Source organism: Haliotis rubra, unplaced genomic scaffold, assembly GCF_003918875.1.
Source record: "Haliotis rubra isolate DU_JTF1 unplaced genomic scaffold, ASM391887v1 Scf489, whole genome shotgun sequence".
NCBI lineage: Eukaryota > Metazoa > Mollusca > Gastropoda > Lepetellida > Haliotidae > Haliotis > Haliotis rubra.
In genome coordinates, this window is record NW_025767178.1 from 465,419 (window position 1) to 492,559 (window position 27,141).

At 41.9% G+C, this 27,141-nt stretch overlaps 1 protein-coding gene across 4 annotated transcripts in view; it reads right to left on the minus strand.

Moving 5' to 3' along the window:
• The window catches only part of LOC124291264 (leucine-rich repeat-containing protein 61-like), a 40,876-nt gene that overhangs the window by 6,188 nt on the left and 7,547 nt on the right, over positions 1 to 27,141 (minus strand). For 2 of the 4 annotated variants that reach the window (XR_006902180.1, XM_046728206.1), the window contains exons 2-7: positions 23,845 to 23,931; positions 20,691 to 20,837; positions 19,471 to 19,531; positions 9,792 to 9,943; positions 3,552 to 3,623; positions 2,413 to 2,535 (exon numbers count right to left, since the gene is read on the minus strand). Coding sequence is in view for 3 of the 4 variants with exons in the window: in XM_046728206.1 (XP_046584162.1) it covers positions 2,413 to 2,535; positions 3,552 to 3,623; positions 9,792 to 9,943; positions 19,471 to 19,531; positions 20,691 to 20,837; positions 23,845 to 23,931 (642 nt within the window). In the remaining variant the exon portion in view is untranslated. Of the gene's footprint in view, positions 1 to 213; positions 820 to 2,412; positions 2,536 to 3,551; positions 3,624 to 9,791; positions 9,944 to 19,470; positions 19,532 to 20,690; positions 20,838 to 23,844; positions 23,932 to 27,141 lie in introns of those variants that run through there. The other 2 variants (XM_046728204.1, XM_046728205.1) reach the window with 2 other exon arrangements.

Consider the following 27,141-nt stretch of genomic DNA (forward strand, 5'->3'; position numbering starts at 1 on the left):
TGTAAGAAGCAACTAATGGGATCTGGTGGTCAGGCTTGCTGACTTGGTTGACACATGTCATCGGTTCTCAATTGCGCAGATCGATGCTCATGCCGTCGATCACTGGATTGTCTGGTCCAGACTAGATTATTTACAGACCGCCGCCATATAGCTGGAATATTGCTGAGTGCGGCGTAAGACTAAACTCACTCACTCACTATAATTCTATGGATAGTCAACTTCTTTACTACAATGAGTGCGATGTTTCGGTGTAGGTACTAACTACATGGAGATGTGGCAATTAAGTCCATCAACAAACTCAGCAACTTGGAGAACAAGTACATCCAATCATCCAACCATCTCGCCTTCTTCACGAGGTGTAGAGACCAGCAACTCATCCCCAAAGGCCTGAGATTGATTGAGAAGTCCTGTCTAATCAACCGCAGGAAAAAACATACAGAGGAAGCTTCCCAGCACCTCATCTAAGAAAGAATCCGTCACCTCTGCAAGTCTAAAGCCATCACCGTTGATACCATAGCCCATCAACAAGAGCAACTCCAGACGATCCTGATAACTGCAGACCCAATCCAACTGCAACCTCGATGCAGCCACCAAGAAGATCCACATAACCAAGCTCAACAGCCTCTTGCCCCACTGACCTGTCACCAAATGCCAGGCAAGTGATGATTACCTCAAGAAAACTGTTATCAATCTCAGCAGCAGGAACGTCAGCGGTGACGACAGCTGTACTTTCCAAAGGCTTGAATTTTGCACCGTCACCTCGCCCTGACAATGACACGTTCATTGCGAATGTTGACAAGGGGTAGCAGCAACTTGACCCTGGGCAAAGATGCCAACCTATACGATTTTATCGTGTTCGTTACGAAAAAACAACACAAAATATGCGACTACGATAGCAGTAAAAATATACGAATTTTTAAAAATAATACATTCAATTGAATTATCAAATAGCATACGTACCATACACAATCAATTTCAACCACATTTTATTCAGTATGAAGCTATATATGGATACTTACTACTGATTTAGGTGAGTACAATGTCAATAACAAGGTCTTAGCAGTGTATGAAAAAGCCAAATACCCAGGCAGACATCAGGGCTGGTAACTTTAAAATGTTACCAGCCCAAAATGGATTTAACCAGACCAGACAATCCAAAGAAAATTACTCGGATGTATTAGAATATGTTATCTAATTTTTTTACCAGACCATCGGGCTGGCTGGCTGTAAAGTTAGAACGTCCGTCAGAAATCCAGGCGGTCGGACGGGCCTTATTTCATACACTGGTCTTAGACAATATATTTACATATTTTATTTAATATGAAAAAATTCTTTGGAAAAGTTAATACTAATTTTGGCCAAAAAATACTATTTTTTGCATCAGTTTTTTGCCAAAATACTAATTGGGCTAAAATAGAGTTGGCATCTATGGCTGGGTGCAAAGTAGACTATCTGATACACCAGATAGCTAGCATTCTGGTACAGGAAAACAACACCAATGCAAAAATAAAAGATTACTAATGAAAACAAGTCAACCTTAAAACAACTGCAGTCTGACCCAGCCGTCACCATTGCCCCAGCAGACAAGGGAATAGACACCACTGCCTTCACTACCCTAACTGACAACATCCTGAATGACCCTGCCACCTACAAACAGCCGAAGAAAGACTGACCAACAGCCTACAAACTGACCACAAAGCCCTACATAAGGAGCTCACAGTTCCTCATCCACAACCACCCTACGCCCGCACCACCATCAAAGTACACTTATAATTACTAGTCTGCTCCAGAAACACCGTCCACTACAACACTGCTCAACACATTGCCCGACTTCTCACTCCCCAAGGTAAATCAGCCTCATCCTTTGTGGCCAACTCTGCCCACTTCTGCACTAAAATCAGCTCAATCACCCAGCCTGGCAAACTAATCGGCTACGATGTTGCTGACCTCTTCACGAATGTTCCCAGAGATGAAGCTCTCACCATCATGCACAGAAGACTTGAAGACCTCCACTCAGACCTAGACATCCACCAGTATAATCCACCTACTGTCTTCAACTTAATAATTACCCTCTTAGTGTACATCAAACTCATCTATTGTATAAACTCACTCTGCATATGACTATCACTCTGTACAATAAGCTACTCTGCTCAAATCACTAGTTAACAATCCACTGTATATCAATCTTGTCAGTTGTATATACTCACTATGCATCTATGTATATATTCTCCTTGTTTCAACTGTTTGTATCACTTGCTTGATAACGGTGTTAGTACCTACACCGAAACATTGCACTCTTTGCAATAAAGAAGTTGACTATCCATAGAACTTGGTTTTCCTTCACCTATACAACTTCTAAAATGCCTTTTAAATGTGCAAAGTTCATGTCTGTACCTATCAGGAGTGTTTTACCTGTGAGTTGCACCTCAGCATCACATAGCATAGAGTTTTGAAAGTCATCTGCCATCTCCCAGTACTGAGACTGTAACCAAGGAGCAGGACGTTGTGCTTGGAGTGAGGCACTGGCTATTGGCTCTGCAAACAGCACACTAAATGCTAGTGATGGTCCAGAAACAGTTGTGATGTTTACAATGCACATGATAAAATGGAACATGTTCTGCTGCCTTGATGATTGTTGGAGGGGAGCGGTCATGTAGAGTTTTCCCAGAAATTATTGAGAAAATCTTTGTTTCCTAATACTGATAATGGAATTTTAAAATAGGTGTTACATTATGTAGTAAGGTACTAAATATGGGAGGCAACTCTTGCAGGCTTAAGAATGAACCTTACTACATCAAGAGTTATCTCCTCTGGTGTAGCAGACCGCTTCCTTTGGTGACATGGCAGATTTGACAGAAGAAAAAAAAATCTGGTTCTAGATATTCATGTATTAGATATTTGCTGAAACAACTTTCTCAATAATTTCTGGGAGTACTATACCTAAACAGGTACAAAGTATGTGACCACTTGGCCTCATGGGTTTCGTCCATGTGTTATCTTGCAGTGAATGAACATAATATAATTCATTACTATCAAGATGTGATTTAAAAGTTAATTTATTTGTTTCTTTTCAAAGCAGGCAGTTCCATTCTTATGCACTTTGGTGTGGGATTTCTACCAAGCAATTCTGTTTATAAGCCTCTCAATTTCTCATGAGTTTTCTCTTATTGAAATGTGATTTATTAACACATAAACCTGACATTCTGAACTAAATTGTGAAATCAGTATATAGTCACAAAAGATAAGTATACATAAAAGTTTGTATATTGATATCAGTCTTGACAGAATTCCCAGAGACCGTGAGCAGGAACAACTTCAAATGATTAGATTTCGTCAGTTTTCTTGAGAGTTACCAGAGATATTACCTTTCCCACAGTCCCACACTGAACTGACCATAACCACAATAGAATGTGACCATCAGCCAGGGAGGCACACACTAATTAGCAGTTCCTTACATATCATATATTGTAGGTGAACTTATGATCAAGTACAATATTGTGTATGTATTTTATAACATTTCAAAGTCAAGAAGAACAGGAACGCAAACTAACCTTGTTGAAGTTGAGTGTCTATTTGCCGACAGAGTTGGTACAACTCACTGCCTTTCCCTTGGACACGTTCACCTAGAAAACATGGATATAAACAAGATCCAAAAGCTGACATGAAAGAAGACATGGCAACAGTCACCATTCTGTACAGGATTTTAAATTTTTCTGAAAGACTTTCCGGGATTACCAGTGGAAACCAGCTTGATCAATACAAAAAAGTTTCATATAGATATTATAAAAAGGTCATAAGTAATCCAGGTTATAACAATGGAAAGGACAATAAACAATTGTTTTGAAAAAATTCGACTTTCTGTTTTTAAGATGTCATGCTGAGGATTTTTTTTAAGCATCTGATGCATATCAGTGGAAAATTTTTAATGTTTATTTTTTCAGTCCTCCAGTTACAACTCTTGACCCTCTGACGCTAGTCCCTTCCATTTCCATTCTCAGAAGTCGTCATTCAGGGATTGCTGATCCCTCACTGTCCCTCGTCTGACCGTGATGATTGTTTGCCTCCTGTAGAATCATCCCTTCCTCAGTTTCCACTGTAAGATGCTACAATTAAGCCCATATCTCTGTTCTGTTAATTAACTACTGGTTTCCCTTGTTATCTCATAACTGTTGCTGTTTTCGCATGTACATATATAGCTGTCTGTTTCCTACTACTTTCATTCACCTGATGAAGCAGTAAGAATATACTTCGAAACGTGTCCATCACAATAAAGAAGTTGACATCCATAACATTCTTGCCTTTAATCTCAGTTCTATCACTCCTCCACCTTTGGTTATCCCTCCCTGCGCATTTGGCGAATCTTCAGTTTTCTTTGAAAACCTGTCCGATACCCTGGTCTCTTCGAAAATCCCACAATGTTCTTCGTGTTTTACCTATCCTCCTCCTCCACCATCCAGGGTGTTTACTAAAATGTCAATGCTGACTTTGTCTTCTGCTCAGAGGTCACTCCTGTTTGCTTCATACAAGGACCTGCCTCCAGTGGTCACGAATGTCTGCCATTGCTTTAGCTGCTTTTTCCTTCACAAACTCTCAGATGTCTTCTCTCATATGAGCTGCAATGTTATCTTTCCCTTTGTTACCCTTTGCCTCAGGTTCGTCATTCCTGGATTGTCGATTCTTCTTTCTTTGATGGCCCCTCTTTCGTATTTGCAACCATTGTCTTGGACTGCTTCACAACCTGAGTTTACCAATCATCCGTCGATCCAGGTCCCTACGCAACATACAATTTTCTTGAGTTGGGAATCATTGATCACAGGATCCTGAGGCTGGTTGTGTGGGCAATTTCTTCAGCTCAGAAGAATGTGCCACGCTCCAACCCTCTGGTCTTGCCTTGTCAATCTCATATCCCATCTTCAAGTTGTTCACCTCACTTCCTCTGCTACATCAAAATACAGTGGAAACCACCTAAGTAAAGACCGCTTAAAGGTCACATGCAACCAAAAAATCAAACATAATTAAAACACAATTATCACTTCTTCATGACATATAATATGCATTGCTGATTATGAAAAAACAAATAAACAAAATTATAAGCGTATAATCGCAAATCAAAAGTGCAATATTTTGTACTTGGGTTTACCTCCCTCGAAACGAAGCAACCGGGATACCGAACCCAGTCAGAGCGGGTGGGTGTGCACTCAAGTGTAACGGCTGGTTCATTAGCAGATGCCGCGTTCACGGCTCATTGTGTGTGTATATATAGAGATGTTGGGTTTTGTAAATACATGCTCATTTTTTGTGTATAACATTTTGCAATCAACAGACATCATAACATGTCACGTGTTCAAGTATCACACCTGCCTGTCTGTGTAATTACATAATGTGACAGAGACCGAACTCGAGCCATAAATCAATGCGTTTTGTTTATGGTGTATAGCCTGATTTGTGTTAAGTTCAAATTGCATGTGGTCAGTGATCGAAGTTGTGTATTGAATATTGTCATTAGCAGACAGGCAGGCAGACACACAGGTGTCAATAAAACAAGACATTGAGTTTTGTCTGTGACAGCGACATATCTATATCACAGTTAGAAATTCTGTCAACGCTAAATAATGACATTGCTTTTAAGTATCGAACTGAGAAAGTGACTCGGTAAGAAGAACGTGTGGTGAAATAGACAAATGAAATTATATAAACAGTTTATTTACTGTCATAACATATAAAAAGCTCGTGCCTGTGAGATATCAACAAAACATTATGAAAATAGCTCACACCAAAGCCTTCACCGAGTATTCACCAGACAGCCCGCTTCCAAGTTGCGCGAACCTATTTCACTGCGCACATGCTATGAGCGCAGCCCAGCTGTTGAAACCCGTATTCCCCAGAAAAGTCTGGGGAAAATTAGGGAAACGTTTGAACTCCGATTTCGCGCCGTTTTTTTCATCGCGTTATTTTTCAACTTTATAAGTTGAATTTGCATTTTTGACGCTTTGTTTCGGTAAGTCCATACCGAAAGGTATCAGAATCTGCAAAGTTGTGTTTTACGTTGCATGTGACCTTTAACTAAACAGATAAGTAAACACTTTTCTTTGGTCCCGGCGAATTTCTTCATTAATTATCACTATTAGAGTCTGGTTAACTAAACTCGGATAAGTAAACAATACCGCTTAACTAAACGTCTCTCACAGTCCCTGGAGGTAAATTACTTAACAAAAGATACTGGATAACTAAATTAGCGATCACCACATAATCCGACATGAGGGGCAGTCGTGTCAGTCTCCAGTCAAACAAACATCCTACTTACAGCTCGCTGGCGTCAAGCAGTTGACAATACACTGACAACTGGAGGCCAGCCCTGATAAGTGGTTCATTGTTACATATGCACACATATACATGCATATGGTTGTCATTTGCAGGTTTTTATAAGTTTGGATAAGTAAAATACCTGATAAGTAAACAATTTTGGCGAGTCCCTTGAAATTTTACTTATCAGGTTTCCACTGTATTAGAGCTTTGCTGTCATCTCCCCTTCCAAGACCAGCGTTGAGAGGGTCGATCCATCGTGAACTCGCCTTTGGATTGTCAATCAACTACGTCTTCCGAAGCTCCTCTTCTGTTGACTTGACTACATCCTTTGTTTTGAATGATAAGGACATCAACAGCATTATTTTGCTTCCTAAACCTATTATCTTACAGCTTTTAGCATTACCAGATTCTGCCTTAGGAGGTCTGTGATGGCTTACTCACTCTTCTTCGCTTACAAGTTCTCTTTGAAAATTTGTTTACATCGCGAATGATGGTCACCGGCTGGATATAATTTAGAGGCAAGCATAGTACATCAACACAGATGAGATCCACAAATACTTGCTTACCTCAAGTAATCTATTCTCACAAGCAATCACATTTGTGGAGTATGATTCAAAATCCTACTACTCAAGGGATTCAGAATTCAAACTGTTCCTCTCCTGTCTTGTTTGACAGTCAGTCATTAAGCTGAAAGAGGGTGAAGTGTGGTTCAATTGATTGAATAGGAGCAGAACATTATCCAAGGCAACCTTCCTGACATTCTTTGAGTGTTTGTGAGGGCTGTTTTGAAGAACTTGCTTGTCAGGACTGAGAGCTGAAAGGTTCTACTATTCTGAGGGCAGTTAAACTTGGGGTAGAGCAGGGTTGCCCTCACTCTTTGCTCTGAATTTTGTCCTTTGACAAATGATACGGTGTGAAATCACATAATTTGGGACCCCACTCCCTGGGAGTATAGTGACACTAAGGGGTTTTATGAAGAAAACCATTACATGTGAGCCTATGACTGACATTCAGGGATTGGGAAGTCTTGGCTAGCATCCTTGTGAATCATGGCACTCATGGTTGTAGTCTTCCTACAGATCAGGCCAATCTGCAGCCCACAATCTCACCGCACGATAAATGCATAATGTGAAATAGCATACATTTTAAACATTGTAACCATATTCTAACCTTATGTATACTTATGCTATGTCATACAATGGATTCCCACCTGACCAGCCCAACTACACAGATTACAGCTAGTTGGCTCCAAGTCAAGAGAAATAGCTGGAAGTCACACAATCGACTTTAGCATGATGCATGCGTTGCATCGGCTACCTGTGACTGCCAGCCTTCAGGGATGTTAATGCTTGGCACCGTCAAAAGAAGGTAGCAAATCTTCCTTGGACCACCAGGAGTCAAGATCTAAATACCAGGGATTTACATGGAGTCCTGTATTTGAGGGTCCCTGGGACTCATACTCATAATTTTCAGGGTTTTGGACAAAAAAAATTGTGGTCCTAGACACTTATATATTATTATTAATACTGTTATTGTATTGTGTATCATGATCATCACACTGTTACATTAAATTGCAAATAATACCATAACCCAGCTAGTGGCAAACTCAGTGGTAATGTATTGTCACTTGGAATTTTTACGAAAAGTATCCCTGTGGACGCGCTAACATATTTTGTTGCGTCCATTGTCCATTTTTATGAGTATAGGACGCAGGAATTCGCGTCCTGTAAATCCCTGAAATACCACACAAATCATCCTTGGACCACCAGGAGTCAAGATCTAAATCCCACACAAATCTTCCTTGGACCACCAGGTGTCAAGGTCTAAATCCCACACAAATCTTCCTTGGACCACCAGGAGTCAAGATCTAAATACCACACAAATCTTCCTTGGACCACCAGGTGTCAAGGTCTAAATACCACACAAATCTTCCTTGGACCACCAGGAGTCAAGATCTAAATACCACACAAATCTTTGTTGGACCTCCAGGAGTCGAGATCTAAATACCACACAAATCTTCCTTGGACCACCAGGAGTCAAGATCTAAGGGACTGTTCATAATTTATGGCTAGGGGGGTGATGATGATTATTATGGAGAAGCGTGTACAATGTGAATGAACCACCACCCACACACCCCCCTAAAATTTATGTACAAAGAAAGTGATCCCCCCTGCATGTCATGTACAAAATCAATGACCCCCCCTCCCCCTTCCCATATTTTTAAAGCTTAATTTTAAAATATTTTTTTGTACAAAATTGCTGACCCCCACTAGAACATGTGTACAAAATTGATGTCCCAAAAATGACACACCCCCTCTTAAAATCATCATCACCCCCTTAGCCATAAATTATGAGCGGTCTCTAAATCCCCACACAAATCCCACACAAATCCCTCCTCCTTGGACCACCAAGAGTAAAGATCTAAATCCCACACAAATCCTCCTTGGACCACCAGGAGTCAAGGTCTAAATACCACACAAATCTTCCTTGGATCATCAGAGTCCAGATCTCGATCCCACAGAGCATTTTTTTAACATTACTGGTCACAGAATACGCCAGAGAGATCATTTAGTACAAAATCTTGATTTATTGAAACAAGCCCTACATAAAAAATGGAACGCAATACCTGCAACAACAATACTCAAAGTTCAGAGCAGTACCCCACAGTGCAATATGACATCTTAGTGATGTTACCTATGCATTCGGTCCAGTGACTTCTTCAATATTTCCTTCCATCCATCTATCAAATGTTTGTAATTAGATCTAATAGTTAGATTACAGTTACATTATTTCTACAATGTTTATTTCATAATCCACAATTGTCTTTGACTTGAACGTTTTGAATGGGAGCCCACCACCAGCACATTTACTCAGTTTTGCCCTTTCTTCAGGTGGAATGTGTGTTGATGTAAAAATTCCATTAATCTACATCGGACGCTGATCACTGGCATCTCCATTATAGAAGCCTTGACAGCAGAAGCATTCAATCGTGGATACACTGAACATGAATAAGACATGTTCCAAGGGACTGTTGAAACTATTTGGTTATGTATCTTTGTTACATAGAACCTGTGTTTTTCACTATTCACCTCACTATTTCCATGCATGTTCTTCATATTCTGTTAGCTGAAAACTTTAAATAAACAGGCCATGTAATATTTAACAAGTGTAAATCCATTCAAGTTCAACATATGTTGGAGACTGTGGATGTGTTTGATATTCAAACCCACACTATCCTTATGGTATTGAATATTTTCAGCATTATGACCCTCTAGAAAAATATGAGCAGTCTTATAAGGAAGGGAATTTTATTGATGGCAACTTCTTTATTATGAGGAATTATGAAAGAGTAAGTATTGTCATTCCACTGCAATTCGGTCTCCCTACACTTTTCACAACTTCATCTCTACACAATCAAAAACCTTAAATAGTTGGTTTCAGCTACAGCAGCTTCAAAGCTTCAAGTACAAACTGTCAATGTGTACCATCCAGTGTCTTGAGTCTAGGGAACATCCTCTGCACCTCCTCCAGATAGTTCACATGCTGACACACTGGGTTTGAAAGCTTGTTGATTCTGTCTTGAAGACGTAAATCTTGCAGATACTCAAGCCCAGTCAGACACACCAAGGACTCAAACCTTGCAAATAAACAAAATTGGAAATTTTAATTATAAATTGTATATTTATATACTTATCCTATCTCACGGTATGCACCTCTCTCTCTTACTTCAACCATGGTGTGGAAATTATTATTATATTAAAAGTGCATAACTGGATTATTTACAACTATTACCTAAATAAGAGATCAGAGATAATACAGTCAGCACAAAAGACAAGCTTGATTGCCGCTGACAGATCGTACTTACTCGGTTTTTGTCGACTGAAGTAAACCTATGTTTCGATGTCGGGATGTTTACAACGGCTCTCCTTAACAGATGATTGTTAGCAATCATCACAATTGAGAATTAAGTCACTTCCGGGTCCATACAGAATGAACAAATACGATCCGTCAGCGCAAGAGTTACAACTTATTGAGTATGAGTGTAGTTTTACATAATAACTAAGTTCATCCATCTCACGGTATGCATTTATCCTACAGTTGGACGGTGGGCGCAGATTACCCTGTGTCAAATGTATAACAACCGTGAAAGTCGCATTACACAAGGAGGCCTGGAGAAAGCACCAACTCCCGATTTGCTATACTTCAATACTTGTGATGGGTTGCTTCACATTGATAAACCCCTTGGCTTACACAGCACAAAGACTCTAGGGAGTGGGCGGTCCTGAATCAATGTGGTTTTCAGCTGCAACTATTGTTCAAGACAAAAGGACGCAGTTTGGCAAGTAAACCCCGCCTCCCCGCAATTTCTCAGAAGACCCCAGTGAATTAAAGTCTAAGACCTTAATCTAGACAGCACCTGCTTTGAAACCATCCCCCACAGACACACTCTGGAAGGCGGTGAAAGGGAAGACAGCCCGGTGCTCAACTTGTTTAACGTTCAGTACCAATCAATCATTCCAAGATGAGAAAGGAACTTTGGAACGGAAAACCCGTAGGAATTCGGAAATCAACACTTCCATAACGTAATTGCTCGCAAGAGTAGAGGTCAGAAGTACAAGACGGGCCTCACAGTCTATAGAGTGATGGGTATGACAGTACTACAATGCCCCGGCTACGCCAGGTGAGGGTGATCAATGCCCAGGATAAAGTAGAACAAGACGAAAAGATAACATCAATATCTTCTTTTGAACTACAAGGTGACAAGACCATCACGAGGAAGGCTGCAACTTCATCTGCGTTGATGGGCCAATGAAAGCTGCTGTGTTAACACCAAAGGGCCAAACTGGTGTAAGCCCTCCACATTAGTGACGGATAGATCTTGTAGATAGTGTGAGGCAATGACTGTTCCTGACCTCCAGAAACCACCCTCGTTGATAGCATTAAGAGAACAGTTGCTGTGTAGTGCCATCATTGAAGCCAAAGCTCGTGTCTTGTGAGGGTTCAGAGTAACAGGCGGCGAAAGGTTATTGTAGGCGTAGGCGCTTAGGATGGTTGAACAGATCTAAAGCACAAGTGTTGTACATGAGACTTCTGCTGATGAAGCTAGAAACAATGGGATGAAAAGTCTCTAGCGTAGCCTTCGTCGGTCTTGAGATGCAGCAAGGTACACTTGTAATTAGCGAGCAGAGTGAGAAATCCTCAGTGTCGTCGAGCCCAGTATCGTGTATGTGTAGTCATTCCATTTATCAGTACTGCAGTAAAGTAAGACAAATTATGCTGAAATGGCCGAGAATGTAGTTTTGAGAAGTTGAACTGAATTTAAGTTCATGTTGGTCCTAACCTACTGATGTTGCCATAAATGGAATTATTACCCATATGGTGACACATAGCCCCTCTCTCTCTGTGTGTGCGTGTGCGTGTGCGTGCATGCGATTCGCTTGGGCAATACAAAATTTCACACTCGTTTCATATAACTTGTATGGCACACTTGCTTTTGTAATAATCTCTATTTAAGTTTCAGGCTTCTACTCAAAACACTCACTTTGTGCTAAATGCGCAACCCGCATGTTTCAGAGGGGTCTGGATGAAGAACTCATTGCTCGCACAACTGGCCACAGGAGCGATGCTGTGAGACTCTATGAGAGTGTCAGTGATGAACAGGATGTACACAGGAGGTTGCGCAGGGTGTCCCGGCAAAAGTTCCCGAAAACTGTTACAACCGACATGTTAACTCCACCATGCACAGTGGCTGCTCCGTCAGACGACTATGTTCACGGCAGTATTAATATCTCCCTCAATATCCACTTGAAGTAAAAAAACCCGTGAAAATGTAAATTATCACAAATACATTTACTGCAAATTACTTGTTTGTTGTTTGGAAAGTAGTTCCGGTCCTGGGTTTAACTGATTATGCTGTCAGTTAAACCCTGGTCTGAAACAAAGGAGAAATGGTTTAAGCCCAGGATAAAGTAGAACAAGACGAAAAGATACATCAATATCTTCTACAAGGTAACATGACCAGCCCGAGGAAGGCTGCTCCTTCATCTGCGTTGATGGGCCAATGAAAGTTGCTGTGCTAGCACCAAAGGGCCAAACTGGTGTAAGCCCTCCACATCAATGACGGATAGATCTCGTAGTATGAGGCAAAGACCATTCCTTACATCCAGAAACTAACCCTCCATGATGGCATTAAGAGAACAGTTGCTGTGTAGTGCCATTGTTGAAGCCAAAGCTCGTGTCTTGTGAGGGTTTGCAGTAGCAGGTGGCGAAAAGCGCGTCAGATGGTTGAATACATCCAAAACGCAAGCGTTGTACGCCAGACTTTTGCTGATGAAGCTGTAGACAATGGAATGAAAAGTCTCTTGCATAGCCTATGTTGGTCTTGAGATGCAGCAAGGTTCACTTGTAATGCCCTAACCAGGCAGAGTGTCGTTGGGCCCAGTATCGCGGACAATGGGGGAATGATGAAAAGTCTGTCTGGCTGTCCAGGTAACTGATTCTTGGCAATTAAGTCCCATCTTAGGTCAAGAAAGACTTTGCCATGCCTCTTCCATTCAAAGCACACTCGGTTGACATCTAAGGCAAGAAGTTAAGAGATGCGTGCAGCAGTTGCAAGGGCCACTATGAAGAAGGTCTTGAAAGTAATACACTCGAAATCTTTCTCCCCCAGAGGCTCAGACTCATCTGAGGCGAGGTGTCTGAGGACGACCGAGAGGTCCCAAGCCAATGGCCGGAATTTCTTAGACTGGTCAGCTAGTATAAACGAGTGTAATAAAGACAGGAGCAGAGATAGTAGAGACTTTAGCACCCGAGGCTGTGGCTATTACAGTATTGATGGCTGCCAGATATGTAGCCAACGTGGAGCCTTTCAATTTCCTGGAACTACGTAAGTGCTGCAGATACTCGGCATCTATCTGAGGTGACGCTGTGATAGGGAAAGTGATGTCCTTCATCTTACAATAAGCCTCAAATTCTTACATTTGTCATCATAGGGACTTGAGTAAAGGTATAATGAGCTATAGTAATAGTCGTAGCTACTCGCTTCTAGTAACCCTTAGTAATCAAGGATTAAAGCATATGTGCCGACCTGTAGATGGAGCCTCTGTGGTGACCAATGTAGCTGTGGATCAGTACGTCAGCGCTGTCGGGAAGCGATACTTCTGGGCGGTCAATAAGGCGCGACAAAAGGCAGTGTAAAAGCCAATGTCGATTGGAGTTTGAGTAGAACTCGTGGAAGTAATGCCGGTGTTGGGAATGCATACGTGTTAAGGCCCTCCTAGGGTATTGCTAACGCCATGGTGTTCCTATGCTAACGGATCCGGGAACCGGGAACACAAACCTGGGTAGCTGAGGGTTCAGTCTGGTTGCAAACAGGTCCACCGCTGAGCTCATGAGCCTTGAATATCTGAGGATGTAGCTTCCACTCAGTCGGGGATGGTCCGGCTGATCCGGACAGTGAATCGGCAATGATGCTTTAAACCCTGGTATGTGATCAATAGGGATGGGTATTGCAGAGAATTTTCATATTGCGATATATTGCGATGCGAAAGCATGTATTTCGATATGTATTGCACTATATTGCATGAAGTATTTTAAAACAAAAAACGACTTATAATCGAGTTAATTCTTGATTTATAGAGCAAAAACACGACAAAATCACTAGGCTTGATTAAGCTTTAATAAAAACAACTTTTAATCATGATAAAATAAAAATGTGAATAATATTTGGCACAAATGAAACAAGGACATATCAGAACATTTCCGAGTGTTACGAAGTTTTCCAAATGCAAGTAAAAATACCGGTTTTGTGATCAGCGTATGGCAATACGTATCGTTTTCATGTCTGAACCGTTAAATACCGGTAAACCGGTTATATTGCGCAGCCCTAGTGATCAACTCTGACTGTGATATCCAGTGAGTCCATGAGATGGAAGAACTGCTGAACCCAGTGAAGTAGGTGCGGTGATCCTGTGGACCCCATCTGGTTGATGTACCACACCACAGTGGCATTGTCCGATTGTACAAGTAGACTGGTTGATCATAGAAGTTGAGCCCAATGGGCTATTGCCAATATAACCGCCCTGGACTCTAGTTCGTTGATGTGACAGGACTGGTCTGCGGAAGACCACAACCCTGCCACTTGAAGATCCTGAAGGTGATCTCCCTACCCTTGTAGAGAAGCGTCCACATAGAGGTGATGAGAGGGAGCGAACGGCCTCAAAGAGACCACTCCGCAAAAGATTGGTTCTACCAGCCACCATCGTAGATGGGGATGGAGCATTGAAGGTAGTATGGGCATCGCCGATCCTGATATAAGGTCAGAGGAACGGTTATAACGGCCATCCTAACTGGTGAAGTAGCTAGATGTAGAACCCGGATGATAGATGTACCACACCACCAATGGTACTTGATCATATGAGAAAGTCGGCCAAAGTGTTATAGCTGGGATAACTGCCTTGATCGCCAGATCGTTGACGTGGAGGGTCAATACGTCGCATGACCACAGTCCTGTTACTGGTAAATCGTGAAGATGAACTTCCCAATCCTTGAACTGATGTGTCTACGAAGAGGCAGTATGTGTCAAGTAAACTCCACCGCAGACATTTGATTCGACGAGTCACCCATGCCGCAGGGTGAAGAATCGTTGAAGGTAGAAGGATCGGCACTTGGTGATCAGCGATCCTTAGAAACGGCCGGAAAAAACTCTGAATCGTCCGTAGTCAAGGTAAAACTCTTGACGGAAAAACTAGGGCTGACATTTTAGTCCGTTTGGCTCAAAAGCGGACCGATGAATTGCAATCTAACTTGAAAACTAATTAAAATATAATACTCAATGAAACGCTGATCATAATCAAAACATCAGACCAACTCAGTGATTTTTTTGCCAAATAATAAAAAAGTTGTTTAACAAACTATCATTAAAATATTTACACAGTTCACTATATGTTACGAGGGGGGAGTGCAAAGAGAGGAACAACCAGGTGTGCAAGAAATGATGGAGACAGCACAGCACAGGTAAATGACTCAATAACTTTGTCGGCACTTGTGCTCGTGCTTCTCCTACACCTGGCTGTCCCTTTCTCTGCAATCCTCCCTCGTAACAAATAGTGAACTGTGTCAATATTTTAATGATAGTTTGTTAAACAACTTTTTTATTATTTGGACATATATTCGGCAAAAAAATCACTGAGTTGGTCTGATGTTTTGATTATGATCAGCGTTTCATTGAGTATTATATGTTTATAAGTTTTCGAGTTAGACTGCAATTCATCGGTCCGCTTTTGAGCCAAACGGACTATAGTAAACACCGCAAATCTGGCCGTTTAACAATAATTACTAAAGGAGGGATGAGTTGATTCGGTGAGCAACCGCTGAATGTACTGGTAAATGAATGCACTAAAACAAAATCACTGTCTCGCTGTCTCGTTATAACGCTGCCTGTCTCGCGCTTCACTGCTATTCGTTGTTTCGCAGAATGTAGTAGTCCCCTGTAGATGCGGTACACAGACATACAGTCGAATATGTTGTTGAAACTCCACACACAAAAATACTCCATGTGATATACTGTGGAAAACTGTATAGAAGTCAGTCTGGCCGAGCTGTCTTGCTATAACGCTGCCTGGCCCACGCCTCACTTTGATAATTCACAGAATGCAGTAATTCCCTGTGGATGGTATAAATCCGGTGCGCAGTCATTGCATTCTGTCGAATATGTAGTTGAAACTCTCATGTGATAATACAGTGAAACTGTATAGTAACCAGCATAGTCATCTATCGATTTCTGAAGAACTAATGGTGTACCTCCAGTCAACTCCCTGTATGACGCCACCGGTGCATAGTTAGGCTGACCCCCATGATATTGGATGCAAAGATGGTAGACTGAGAGCGTACATATGAAGTTGAGAACAGCTCTAATATCATAAGTAGAGAATCTACAAGAGCTGGTGGCGAAATGTAGAAAGTGTAGGTGTGTAGATCTCACGATGCCTTGGCAAAGCAGAAACAGAGTGATGTGTATCATAATGTTGGTTAAAAGCCAGCCGTAGAAATATCAACCTCACCTCACCCTATTAGTAGAGGTCTGTAGAGCTGGTGTCAATACTTAGGGGTAGATTCGCTGAACGTATCGCTCATCAGCTGTAATTATAATCGGGTTATTAGTAGCCCCAGCTGTGTGTAGATACAATGAAGGGGTCTCCCCGTGGAGGAAGGAGAAGGGGAATCGTCAAACATTGACTGGTGAGATTGGCCAACTCGGCGGTAGGACTTAAAACGCATCTAGCTGCCATACTTGCTTCAAAGCTGTTGCCATGTATCTTGGAAATAAATTCAAGACACACTTAGGTTTGACTGCAGCGCTCTAGAAGTAGCCTGCGACGAATAGGTGGAGATGAATCAGAATGGGATCGCCAAAGCAGACAGGTTCACTGAACCTAACGTCAAGTTCAAAGGCTGAAACGCAGTGGCCGAGACGATAAGTGGTGCGGTGAATGTAAATCAGTGTACACTCAGTACTCCGAGGGTAAGTTGCCAACAATGGTTAGTGATGAATTAGGATAGAAGTCATAGGCTGGATGACCAGACTGGTAGGGATTGCCGAGATTGTTGAACTAAGTGGGAGCACCGAACTGAGCGTGAGCGCTGAACCTAACGGGAGTGCAGAACTGGGCTGACATGCCGAACTGAAATGGGAATGGTGCACTGGTCTGAAGCGTTGATCCAATCGAAAGCGGCTCACTGGTCTGAAGTGGTGCACTGGTCTGAAGAGTTGATCCAATCAAAAGCGGGGCACTGGTCTGAAGCGTCGAACTGAACGGGAGCAGTGCACTGGTCTGAAGCGTTGATCCAACCGAAAGCAGCGCACTGGTCTGAAGTGTCGAACCGAATGGGAGCGACGAACTGAATGAGAGCGGTGCACTGGTATGAACTCTTGACCAAGACAGGATCGGTGCATTGGACTGAAGTATCCCACTGAATGGAAGCGGCGCACTAGTCGGAAGCGCCGAACCAAACTGCAAATGTGCACCATGCTGAAGCATTGAATCAAATGGCAGAATGGAGCTGGGTTGATGCGTCATAATAAACGGAGTCGTAGAGGGGAATCGTTGAACTGGAAACCATTGCTTGAGTTGGAGGGATCGCCATTCCGGTGGATTGAGAAATCGTCACAGGAGCCGTAGGACGTGACTGAGACGATGAAGTATGTAGCACCACCAGTCTAGTGGGAGAATCAGCATGTCTCATCACTGGACTAGAGGTCGGAGAACAGAATAAACGTCAGAGATTTTGCACTGAGGTATGAGTCCACTGGGGCGTCCAAAAAATCATCCTCCGGAGAGGGTGAAGGGTGAAGAATGCCGAGCTGACTTATAAGGAGGATCCCGCTTAGATTGTTTCGATGATGAGAGGTCTCCTAAATCCCTGTCTGCAACTCGCCTACTACCAACTCTATGATAAGCTGTAAACACATCATCATCCAAGTTAGCACAGTAAGAGCAATGACGAGACCAGTCGCACCAACTGATGCAATCCATGCATAAAGTATGAGGATCCGCAGCAGAAACGTTACTTCTACATCTGTCACAATATTTCCTCTTCCTAGTAGAACAATTATTCTTCCCATAATGAGAAACAAGACGAAAGGCAGACAGAACCTAACACACGTCCACACTAGTGGACGACAGCAAAGAGAATGACGGTAGTGGGATGTCATGTGACTGTCCTGGAAACTTTGCACGTTTTACAGGGATGATTGCCATGTCCAGGAATGGGAACAGTGGGGAGTGATCGGTTGGGAGATAGCCAGAAGATTTGATTCAACTTAGCCTACATTATGTTTCCAGCCCATGGTCGAAGTAAGAGAGAGAAGTGCACACCTTGAGATAGGACAAGTTTAAAATTATAATACAAATTTAAAAAACTACAGCATGAATATTGCTTAACATTCGTTAATACAGCAAGATATGTGTATTCCACTGGAAGCTTCAAGCCTCGATAACAAGCCTGAACTTTCTCAAACATCATTCTGAAGGGTAATACAAAACTGAATGCAGGGTGTGTGTGGTGGGCGAGCTGGCTAAGGCACCAGGCTAGTGATCCAGCGAGCATGAGGTACCGGGATCGAGCCCACCTGTGACCAGGTGTAAAAACCTTGGAGTCAACTTCGTGTGCAGACTCTTTCAGTGTTGTCACAAGCCCAAGTGTAGAGTATACAACCCTGTGCACTTAAAAGAACCCACGAATCCGTTGGTATATGACCAGATGGTGGCCACATGAATACGTGCAAACACCTAGTTGCGGGTACAGCAAAGTGCAGTAAACTTGGACTATGTGTCCCAGTCCACCCAACTGTGAATGGGAACCTCGTAAGGATGGGAAAGCCGCAAAATCTCGGTGCGCCTTGTGGCAGCAAGAGTTTTGTGTTCCCCCAGCTGAGATTGATAATAAAATGTGCCCCTTGAGATTGACATCCAATGATCGAGGGAAAAAATACCAGCGCCTTGAGCATGCACTAGTGCGTGGATATGTACGCTATATAAATATCCAATAATAATAAGAAGAAGAAGAGGCAAAGGAAATCACACAAATCCCTCCACAACAGACATCCTGACATGCACCACTGACTACTGACCACTGCCACATACCTGAACAACACAGGTAGAAGCTGTGTCGAATATTACTCAAGTGTTTCCTGTTTTCACAACCAAAGCATTTCATCTAAATCAAAACTGTTCTTGTTGAGGTCTTAAAACTATGGAGTTTAATTCCAGTTTAATTCAATAAATTAATGTTGAGGACAATCCAAAGTATACATTGCTGTCTATGGAATACATGGAAGTTTAAGGTATACATATAACTACAAGGCATACCAGCATATAAAGGTTCAGGGCATACACACGTCATGAATGGTAGGGACAGAGCAAAACCAAACATAGAATACAACATAAAACTTTGTATCAAAACATGACAATGACATTACCTGCTTTCCACTGTACACAGAATCCTATGTAAAGTATGCACTGAAAATGGATGCAGACAAACCTCAAGCAGGTGCTAATCCTGCAGTGAACTCTTTTGGGAATGAAAACACCTAACACCATGACTATAAGAACATACCTCAGACTTGATTTAACTATTGCCACAAGGTCACAAGCTGGAACTAACCTGGCTATGTGATTCCCTGACAAACTGAGAGTGTGAAGCTTCTCCAAAGACTGCAGGCCTTCTGTGGAAGGAAAGCAGTGAGGCATAACATGAAGGTTTCATTTAGAGTAACACGAATCATGACTCAACCTTCACACCATAAACATTGTTACCAAAGTGAAATTCCTGTCATGGGCTATACATTTATATACTCTTAACAAGAAAGTAGGGGATCATGAACTATAGATGTTCATATCAAATATTTGAACAAAGACATGTGTTGATGACAATCTCTCCGTGCAAGAATTTCTATTTGGGCTCGTTTTGGAAGAGAAATTGTATTGCAGTGTATTGGGAGGTGAACTGACAGTGAGTGGCACTAACTGTTCATGGAGAACTTGTTTTCTACATACTCAGGCCTCAGAAATAAATGAATAGATTCCACAGGGTGCAGTGGCATGCTGTCAGCTAGCAAGGGTACCTTATTCTACGTATTTAGAGCTCCCTTACTAAACTGTGGCCCCATCATAAATATGTGGCATGCAGATTCTCATACTGACAACATTTGTACCGTGTTGTTAAACTTTCAGTAATGACACTTTTGTGTAGAAATGAATTGTACTGATGTAAAGCTTTTTCCCTGGCTGTAAGACGACAGATTATCTCTACAATAAATACTCAAGGGACGATACATGATAAACGCCCCTTTGGGTATTAATTAGATAAGCACCCGAGGCCCTAAATATGTCAAATACGGTACTTCTCGCTGGTGGAGTGTCATGATAGGGAGACATGTGCATCAATGTTATAGGCTGCCAGTCATTTTGACTGAACTTGGCCCGGTGCTACAAGAGGAGTGTAACAGACTCTCCCAGGTAGAAATTGAAACTAAAGAAATAGGTTCAAGCAACATTGAGATGCTGTTAGATGGATGGTCCAAAGTTTTACCATTCTACATGTATAAAGAAACACTGCAAAAACTGCCCACAGTCAGCAGACTAGCATTTTTGCCGATCTGACATTGTCATTGATTTTGTACATGACATGCAGGGGGCTCACTTACTTTGTACATATATTTAAGGGGGAATTATTCACATTGTACATACTTCTCAATAAAAATCATTATCAACCCCCTTAGCCATAAATTATGAATGGTCCCTAAACTAGTTATACCATATTAATGGTTCAGTTCAGCTAAATATGCCATCTGACCAAGTGAGCATGCCTGCTGGAGTACTAACCCAGCGTAGTGATTCTGTTGGCAGACAGGTTGAGGGTGTTGAGCTGGGTAAGTCCCGCTAACTTGTGGAGTACTGTCAGGTGGTTGTGGGACAGGTCCAGTCTCTCCACATTAACACACTCACCCAGGCAGCCGAGGTCACACACACCTACATAATAAAAACTCCATAATACATGGAATATGAAACAAATACATGTTCTCCACAAAATACATGCTTTCCAGAAAACAGGTTCTTGAGAGGCATTTAGAAGTTGGTATTCAAGTAAAAGGCAAATATTATGGATGACAACTTCTTCCTTATTGCATGTCACAGTGTTTCTGGGCTATTCCTTGCCCCTCCTAAAACTGAACCTTCTCCTATCAGAATCAACATACCCTACCATGGCCAGATCAGTCTACCAGCATCGACGTAACATTCCACTCTGATAAGACCCTGAAAACCATCCTGAGATCCAATGGACGAGTTTCCACTTCTTAGACCCCAAGGAGGCCCAGGGGATATATACAAACTGCAATGCGATTGTGGCTCCATATACAAAGGTGAAACATCCCGCCCATTTGACATACGACTGAAGGAGCACAAAACATCTGTACAAAATATGGACCAAAAATCAGCTCTCTCAGAGCACATCGGCAAAAACTGTACTCACTCCATTGACTGGCAATAATCAACCGTATTAAAAACTAATGTCCACGATTGGCGCAAGCTATTAGAGTCTTTAATGATAAGACAATTACAACAGGGATCAAGGAGCGTACCTCCCCAGTGCCTGGGAAGTCAATTAGCTCATTACTGGCTTCTACCCACATCTGCTAATCACTTGTATACACTCTTCCCGTGTATAAACAATGCCCATTATCTGTACATCTCACTCTTTCAGCTCCCGTTTCTTATCCACTTTATTGTATATACATGCAACACTGGCTTCTTGTACATTTAGTATTATACACTCGTTGATGTATCTTGCTTGTTATTATTCACCTGACGAAGGGGCAAGAAATAGCCCAGAAACGTTCTGACATACAATATAGAAGAAGTTGTCATCCATAATATTTGCCTTTTACTTCCAGAAAATACTGTTCAGTTTCTAGAATCAGTCACTGAGGTTTCAAATCAAAACAACAACATCCACCCCACCCAACCCCATTTGAAACAAGCAATTCAACAACTGAAGCTGGTATTCATAAAAACATGTTTCTTTCCCAAACATTGTTGGTAGACAGTTTAAAATATCAGTATCAACATGTACAACTGTACAGAAAACTTGATGAAGGTGACAAAGGGAAGACATCGTATCGTATCCCTTAAAGCCAATCGAACATAAGTTTTCCATCTCTAAATATTCACGATTAAAAGAATCTTGAATAATTCTAAATGCAATTAAAATGTGCAACGCAGATAGAATACCAATCATGGTTTGTTAACCCTTCATTGATAACCCTTCACTAATAGCCATCTTGGTATCTTGTTTTCCAACAAAATGGATGTAGACTAAAGCACTTATTATTTCTTACAGCACAAGAGCATGGGATAAAGCTGTATTAGCTATTACCTATAATTTAGCATAGTTAGGAGGATTTTGTCTTATTTTATTTTTGAATAACAAAATGTCACACCTCTTATACTTATTTGAAATGAATAACCGGATTTTAAAAAGATGGTGGGTATCTTAAAGTATAGATACCCTCTTAGTTTCAAAAGTATGGGTATCATACCCACATGGCCAGAAGCTTAGCTGGAGCTCTGGCCAGTGCTTTTTTTTAAACTCTTGACTTGAAAGAGAAGCCGCAAAATTCGTTGGATATGTTTACAATTTTGTCAATTTTGTTTTTCTGTGTAAGAGGAAGATTGGCATACCATGCATGAAAGCAGAAAGTTAAAATACTTTTTATGAATGTTTGGTAGAATAATTTCAAGACAGTAGTGTCTCCATTAAAAGATCGCAAGTTTCGCAGAAAAAAAGCCTTTGTTGTGCCTTTCCCATGTACACGATGTGAATTTGATTTCCATGAAAGTTTATTATCAAACTGATAGTATCCAGATATTTGTACAAACAGGTTCCAATTTGTCCTTTTTGCTTTGGAAGTCATTTATCATTTCCTTTGTTTTGTTTATGTTCAGGGAGAGGAAATTGTCTTTGCACCATAAAATATCACATCAGTATTATTGAAACACATCCTTCGGCAAGAAGACATATATGCCTTGAGAAGGAAAGCATAAATTAACAAGAGAACATTGGGTTCAAGGTCAGAGACGAGGCTGCCCTAACAAATAATGAGTATGTTAGGATGGGCAACTACAGTTGCCAGCAGCAGCAATGGGCAACAATGTTGCCCGCAGCAAATAGAGCAATCACATTTCTGCTGAAAAGCAGACAATAATAAGGCAAAGCCAAAAGATTCCTATCCGCTGAGAAGCAGAAGGGTTAAACAGATTCCGGCTGAAGAGCCGTCCTGCCATAAGTTTGAATATTGCCTAAGTATTAATGATTGCAGCCCAAAAGATCCAGGCCACCCCTAACATTTACTGACATAGGCATATATACACACACATTACAAGCCCTTTGCCAATAATGTACAATCTGGAAACAGAAAGATGGAAGAGATGGCTGGCAAGGGAAGGGTGGGAGGGAAACGAAAATATAACTTTTGCAGGAGACAAAGAGGATAGACTCACTGTGTGAATCTAAAAATCAATGGATGAAATGAATGATGACGTAATCAGAAGTAGACACATGATGTCTTTGGAAAATAACATAACCAGAAGTGACATAAGCAAAGATAAAACAGCGGGAAGAACGAACTGAAAGGAAGTGTGAATGCTTTCAATAAACGCATTGAGTGTTAAGCACTAAATGAGATTATTCCTATACTCCGATTGACAAATAAACCCAAAATAAACCCGAATAAACCAAAGCGGCATCATCAGCAAATTTGAAATTCAAACAGGTGAATAAATGAGATATACAGTCATTTGTATAGAGTGTGAAGAGGACACTGTATTTTGGCTGATTTACAACCAGATAAACGTAGCAAGTTATCTCCTAGAATGTGAAAAGGAAATTATTTAAGCTTTTATCAAGCATTGATATTCGTCAACCTGTTTTAAAATCTGGCACACAAAGCTAAACTGCACTAGCGTTTGTGTTACTCACCTGCATCACGAAGAAAGAGTGAATGTATGCTTTCAACGTCAAATTCTCCACTGCGTGTCTTTAAGAGCTGCTTGCTGATTTTTCCATCTAAAGCAAAATATATCTACTCTTTACATAATCCTGACAGTCAAAACATGCAAATACATCCACAAATTTGGATAATACCCAGGAGTTAGTAACAAGCATGTGCTGACCTCGAAGAAACATGTTGTATCATCATTTTATGTTACAGATGCATGAAAATATAAATAAGATTCACATCCCTGAACCAATACAACACTGCTCCTAAAATTGCAAATAACCTGTCATTTAAACATATTTTTTTTATAATTTTTTATTTTTGTTGCATTTTTACAGTAGCGCATACTCATTACAAATCTTAATATCTAACGAAAAAGTAAATGGCAACTTGACCAGTGCTTATAAAACGTGTCGATATTGGAAATTTTAACTATAAATTGTTTATTTATATACTTATCCTATCTCACGATTTGCATCTCTCTCTCTTGCTTCGACGCTGAGTGGAACGAATTGGAACTTTCCCTGTAGGCCTCTCTTGTCCATACGCCCGTGTTCCCCAGGCTGCTCTCCTTATACTTATAGGACAGGTCCCTGGTCCCATGCTGAGCATGCAGCATGCTCTGCTATCTACCCATGTGACTACCACAGAGTGATCATTCTCTTCTTGGAGCCAATGACAGTTAACTGTAACCACCGTAATCTGAGTAGCGGGGAGGCTGGGCGGTCATACATCAGGTGAGATAGGATAAGTATATAAATATACCATTTATAGTTAAAATTTCCTAATTTTTAAACTTATCCAATCTCACGATTTGCACTTATCCCACAGTTGGACGGCGGGTCGCTTAGATTACCCTAAGTCAAAAAGCACTGACTGTATACACTGTATAGGCTAATGACAACCGTAGATAGCAAAGAACAAGGGAGGCCGGATCCGACTAGTATAGTACCTATACTAGTGATGGGTTCTCCTGAACCCCTTGGCTTACTAGGCACAATCGCTCCCAAGGAGTGGGTGCTCCTAAGCAATGTGGTGTTCCGCCGCAACCGAACTAGAGTCACCTCACTTCGTCACGATTTATCAGAGTACCCCCGTAATTAAAGTCTTACGACTAGTAATCGGGCCCGCATCAGCTTCGAGACAGCCCCACAGACCCCATCACAAAGAGGGGAAAAGGAAACTGAATCGGAAAACTCACAAGTTTAACGTTCAGTACCAAAACAACACCACATGACTTCCACTACTTACCACAGTTAGGTCACAACGGTGTGCTAAGGTACTTAGGAGCTAGAACGCTACGAAATCCACAAAGGAAATCGGGGAGGACTCACTACACTGACGTGATTGCTCTGTGGAGTAGAGGTCTGCAAGCGAGATTGTCGAACACTTCTACATACAACAATACGAAGAATACATATTCTAATATGAGAACTAACCACTGTAGATTCGTATAGACACTAATTGAAATAACCCAATAAAAGTGACTGAAGAGTTCTAATCCCAGAAGAATCGAGAACAAAAATCAGAAATAACATTCAGAATTTTATTCAGTATGTACACGAGAGTAAAATGCACAGACGCGCACTGTACTCATCTGCATTGATGGACCGACGACAGCTGCTGGGCCAAGACAAGGGGTCCAAAATGGTGCAGACCCTGGACGTCAGTGACCGATAAGTCCCTCAGATAATGTGAGGAAAACACTGTATCCGAGCGCCAAAAGCAACCCTCCATGATGGCCATCAGGGAACAGTTGCTGTGTGAAGCCATCGTAGATGCTAATGCCCGGGTCTCGTGTGGATTGGATGCTGCTGGCGGTGGCAATCCAGCAAAGGCGTACACCCTCAGTATGGTAGCACGCATCCAAAAGGACACAGTTGTCCCTAAGACCTCAGCCTTGGATGTAGTAGACAGCGGGATGAATAGCCTCTTATGAAGACGGCGGGCACTCTTGGGAGGCAGCTAGGAAGATCCGTTAAGCTCTGACAGGGCAGAGAGACAAATCTTCAACATCATCTGGCCCAAGAATGGTTGACAACGGTGGGATAGTAAACATTCTATCCGGTTGTCCTGGTAACTGGTTCTTTGCAACAAAGTCCCAAGCAGTCCCAGAAAAACTCTGCCATGATGTTTCCGTTCAAAACGCACACGATTCACATCCAGTGCATGTAACTCTGAAATACGAGCCGCAGTAGCTAATGCTACTAGAAAGAAAGTTTTGAACGTTATCTGTTCAAACTCCTTATCATGTAGTGGCTCATATTCACTGGATACCAAGTGACGAAGGACAACTGACAAATCCCATGCAGGAGGTCTGAACATCCTAGACTGGTCAGCAAGTCTGAACGAACGAAGCAGATACTGGAGCTCGGGAGTAGTAGACACCTTGGTTCCAGCAGTTGTGGCAAGAACCGAATTAATGGCAGCCAAATAGGTTGACAATGTAGTACCTTTGAGTTTCTTCGTAGCCTGTAAATGCTGTAGAAATTCCACAACAACCTGAGGTGATGCCGTGGTGGGAGAATTAATTCTCCTAATTCCACAGTAATGTTCAAATTTCATACAATGAACAGGTCGATGTCCTATGCGCAGATGTTATAGCTGTAGCTACTCTGAGAGAGTAACCCTTGGCTATCAGTGATTTCTGTAAATGCACCAGACGTGCAAAATGTGGGTGACGAAGTAGGTCGTTACGGGCGGGTAGCGGTACTGGGTTCGGTTCTGCTACCTTTTTTAGGCCGACAAACCAGCTTCTCACTGGCCAAAAGGGTGCAACCAAACGCAGACGAATCTAGCTGGTTGCAAGTACCTTTTCAACTACCTTGGGTAGTAGAGCCGGGGGAGGAAACAGGTAAGTGTTTAGACCCTCCCATGATATGGCTAACGCGTCGTGGTCCCACGCCTGGGGATCCGGAAATGGGAACACGAACTGTGGGAGCTGATGGTTGTACCGAGAGGCAAATAGATCTATGTCTGGTCGTGATACCGGGTAGATCATCGACTGGAATATCAGGGGCAGTAACTTCCACTCTGTTGGCGATGGCCATTTGGGGCGTGACAGGGAGTCGGCTATGACATTCCTCGCCCTGGGAATGTGTCGGGCTCTGGCCATAATGTTGAGAGAATCGATTAGATGGTAAAATCGAAACGTCCACTGGAGCAGAGCTGCCGAACCTGTCAAGCCTTGATGATTGATGTACCATACTACTGTCGAGTTGTCTGATTGAATCAGTATATGGGACAATCAGAGTTCTGCCGCCCAATGCTGAATGGCG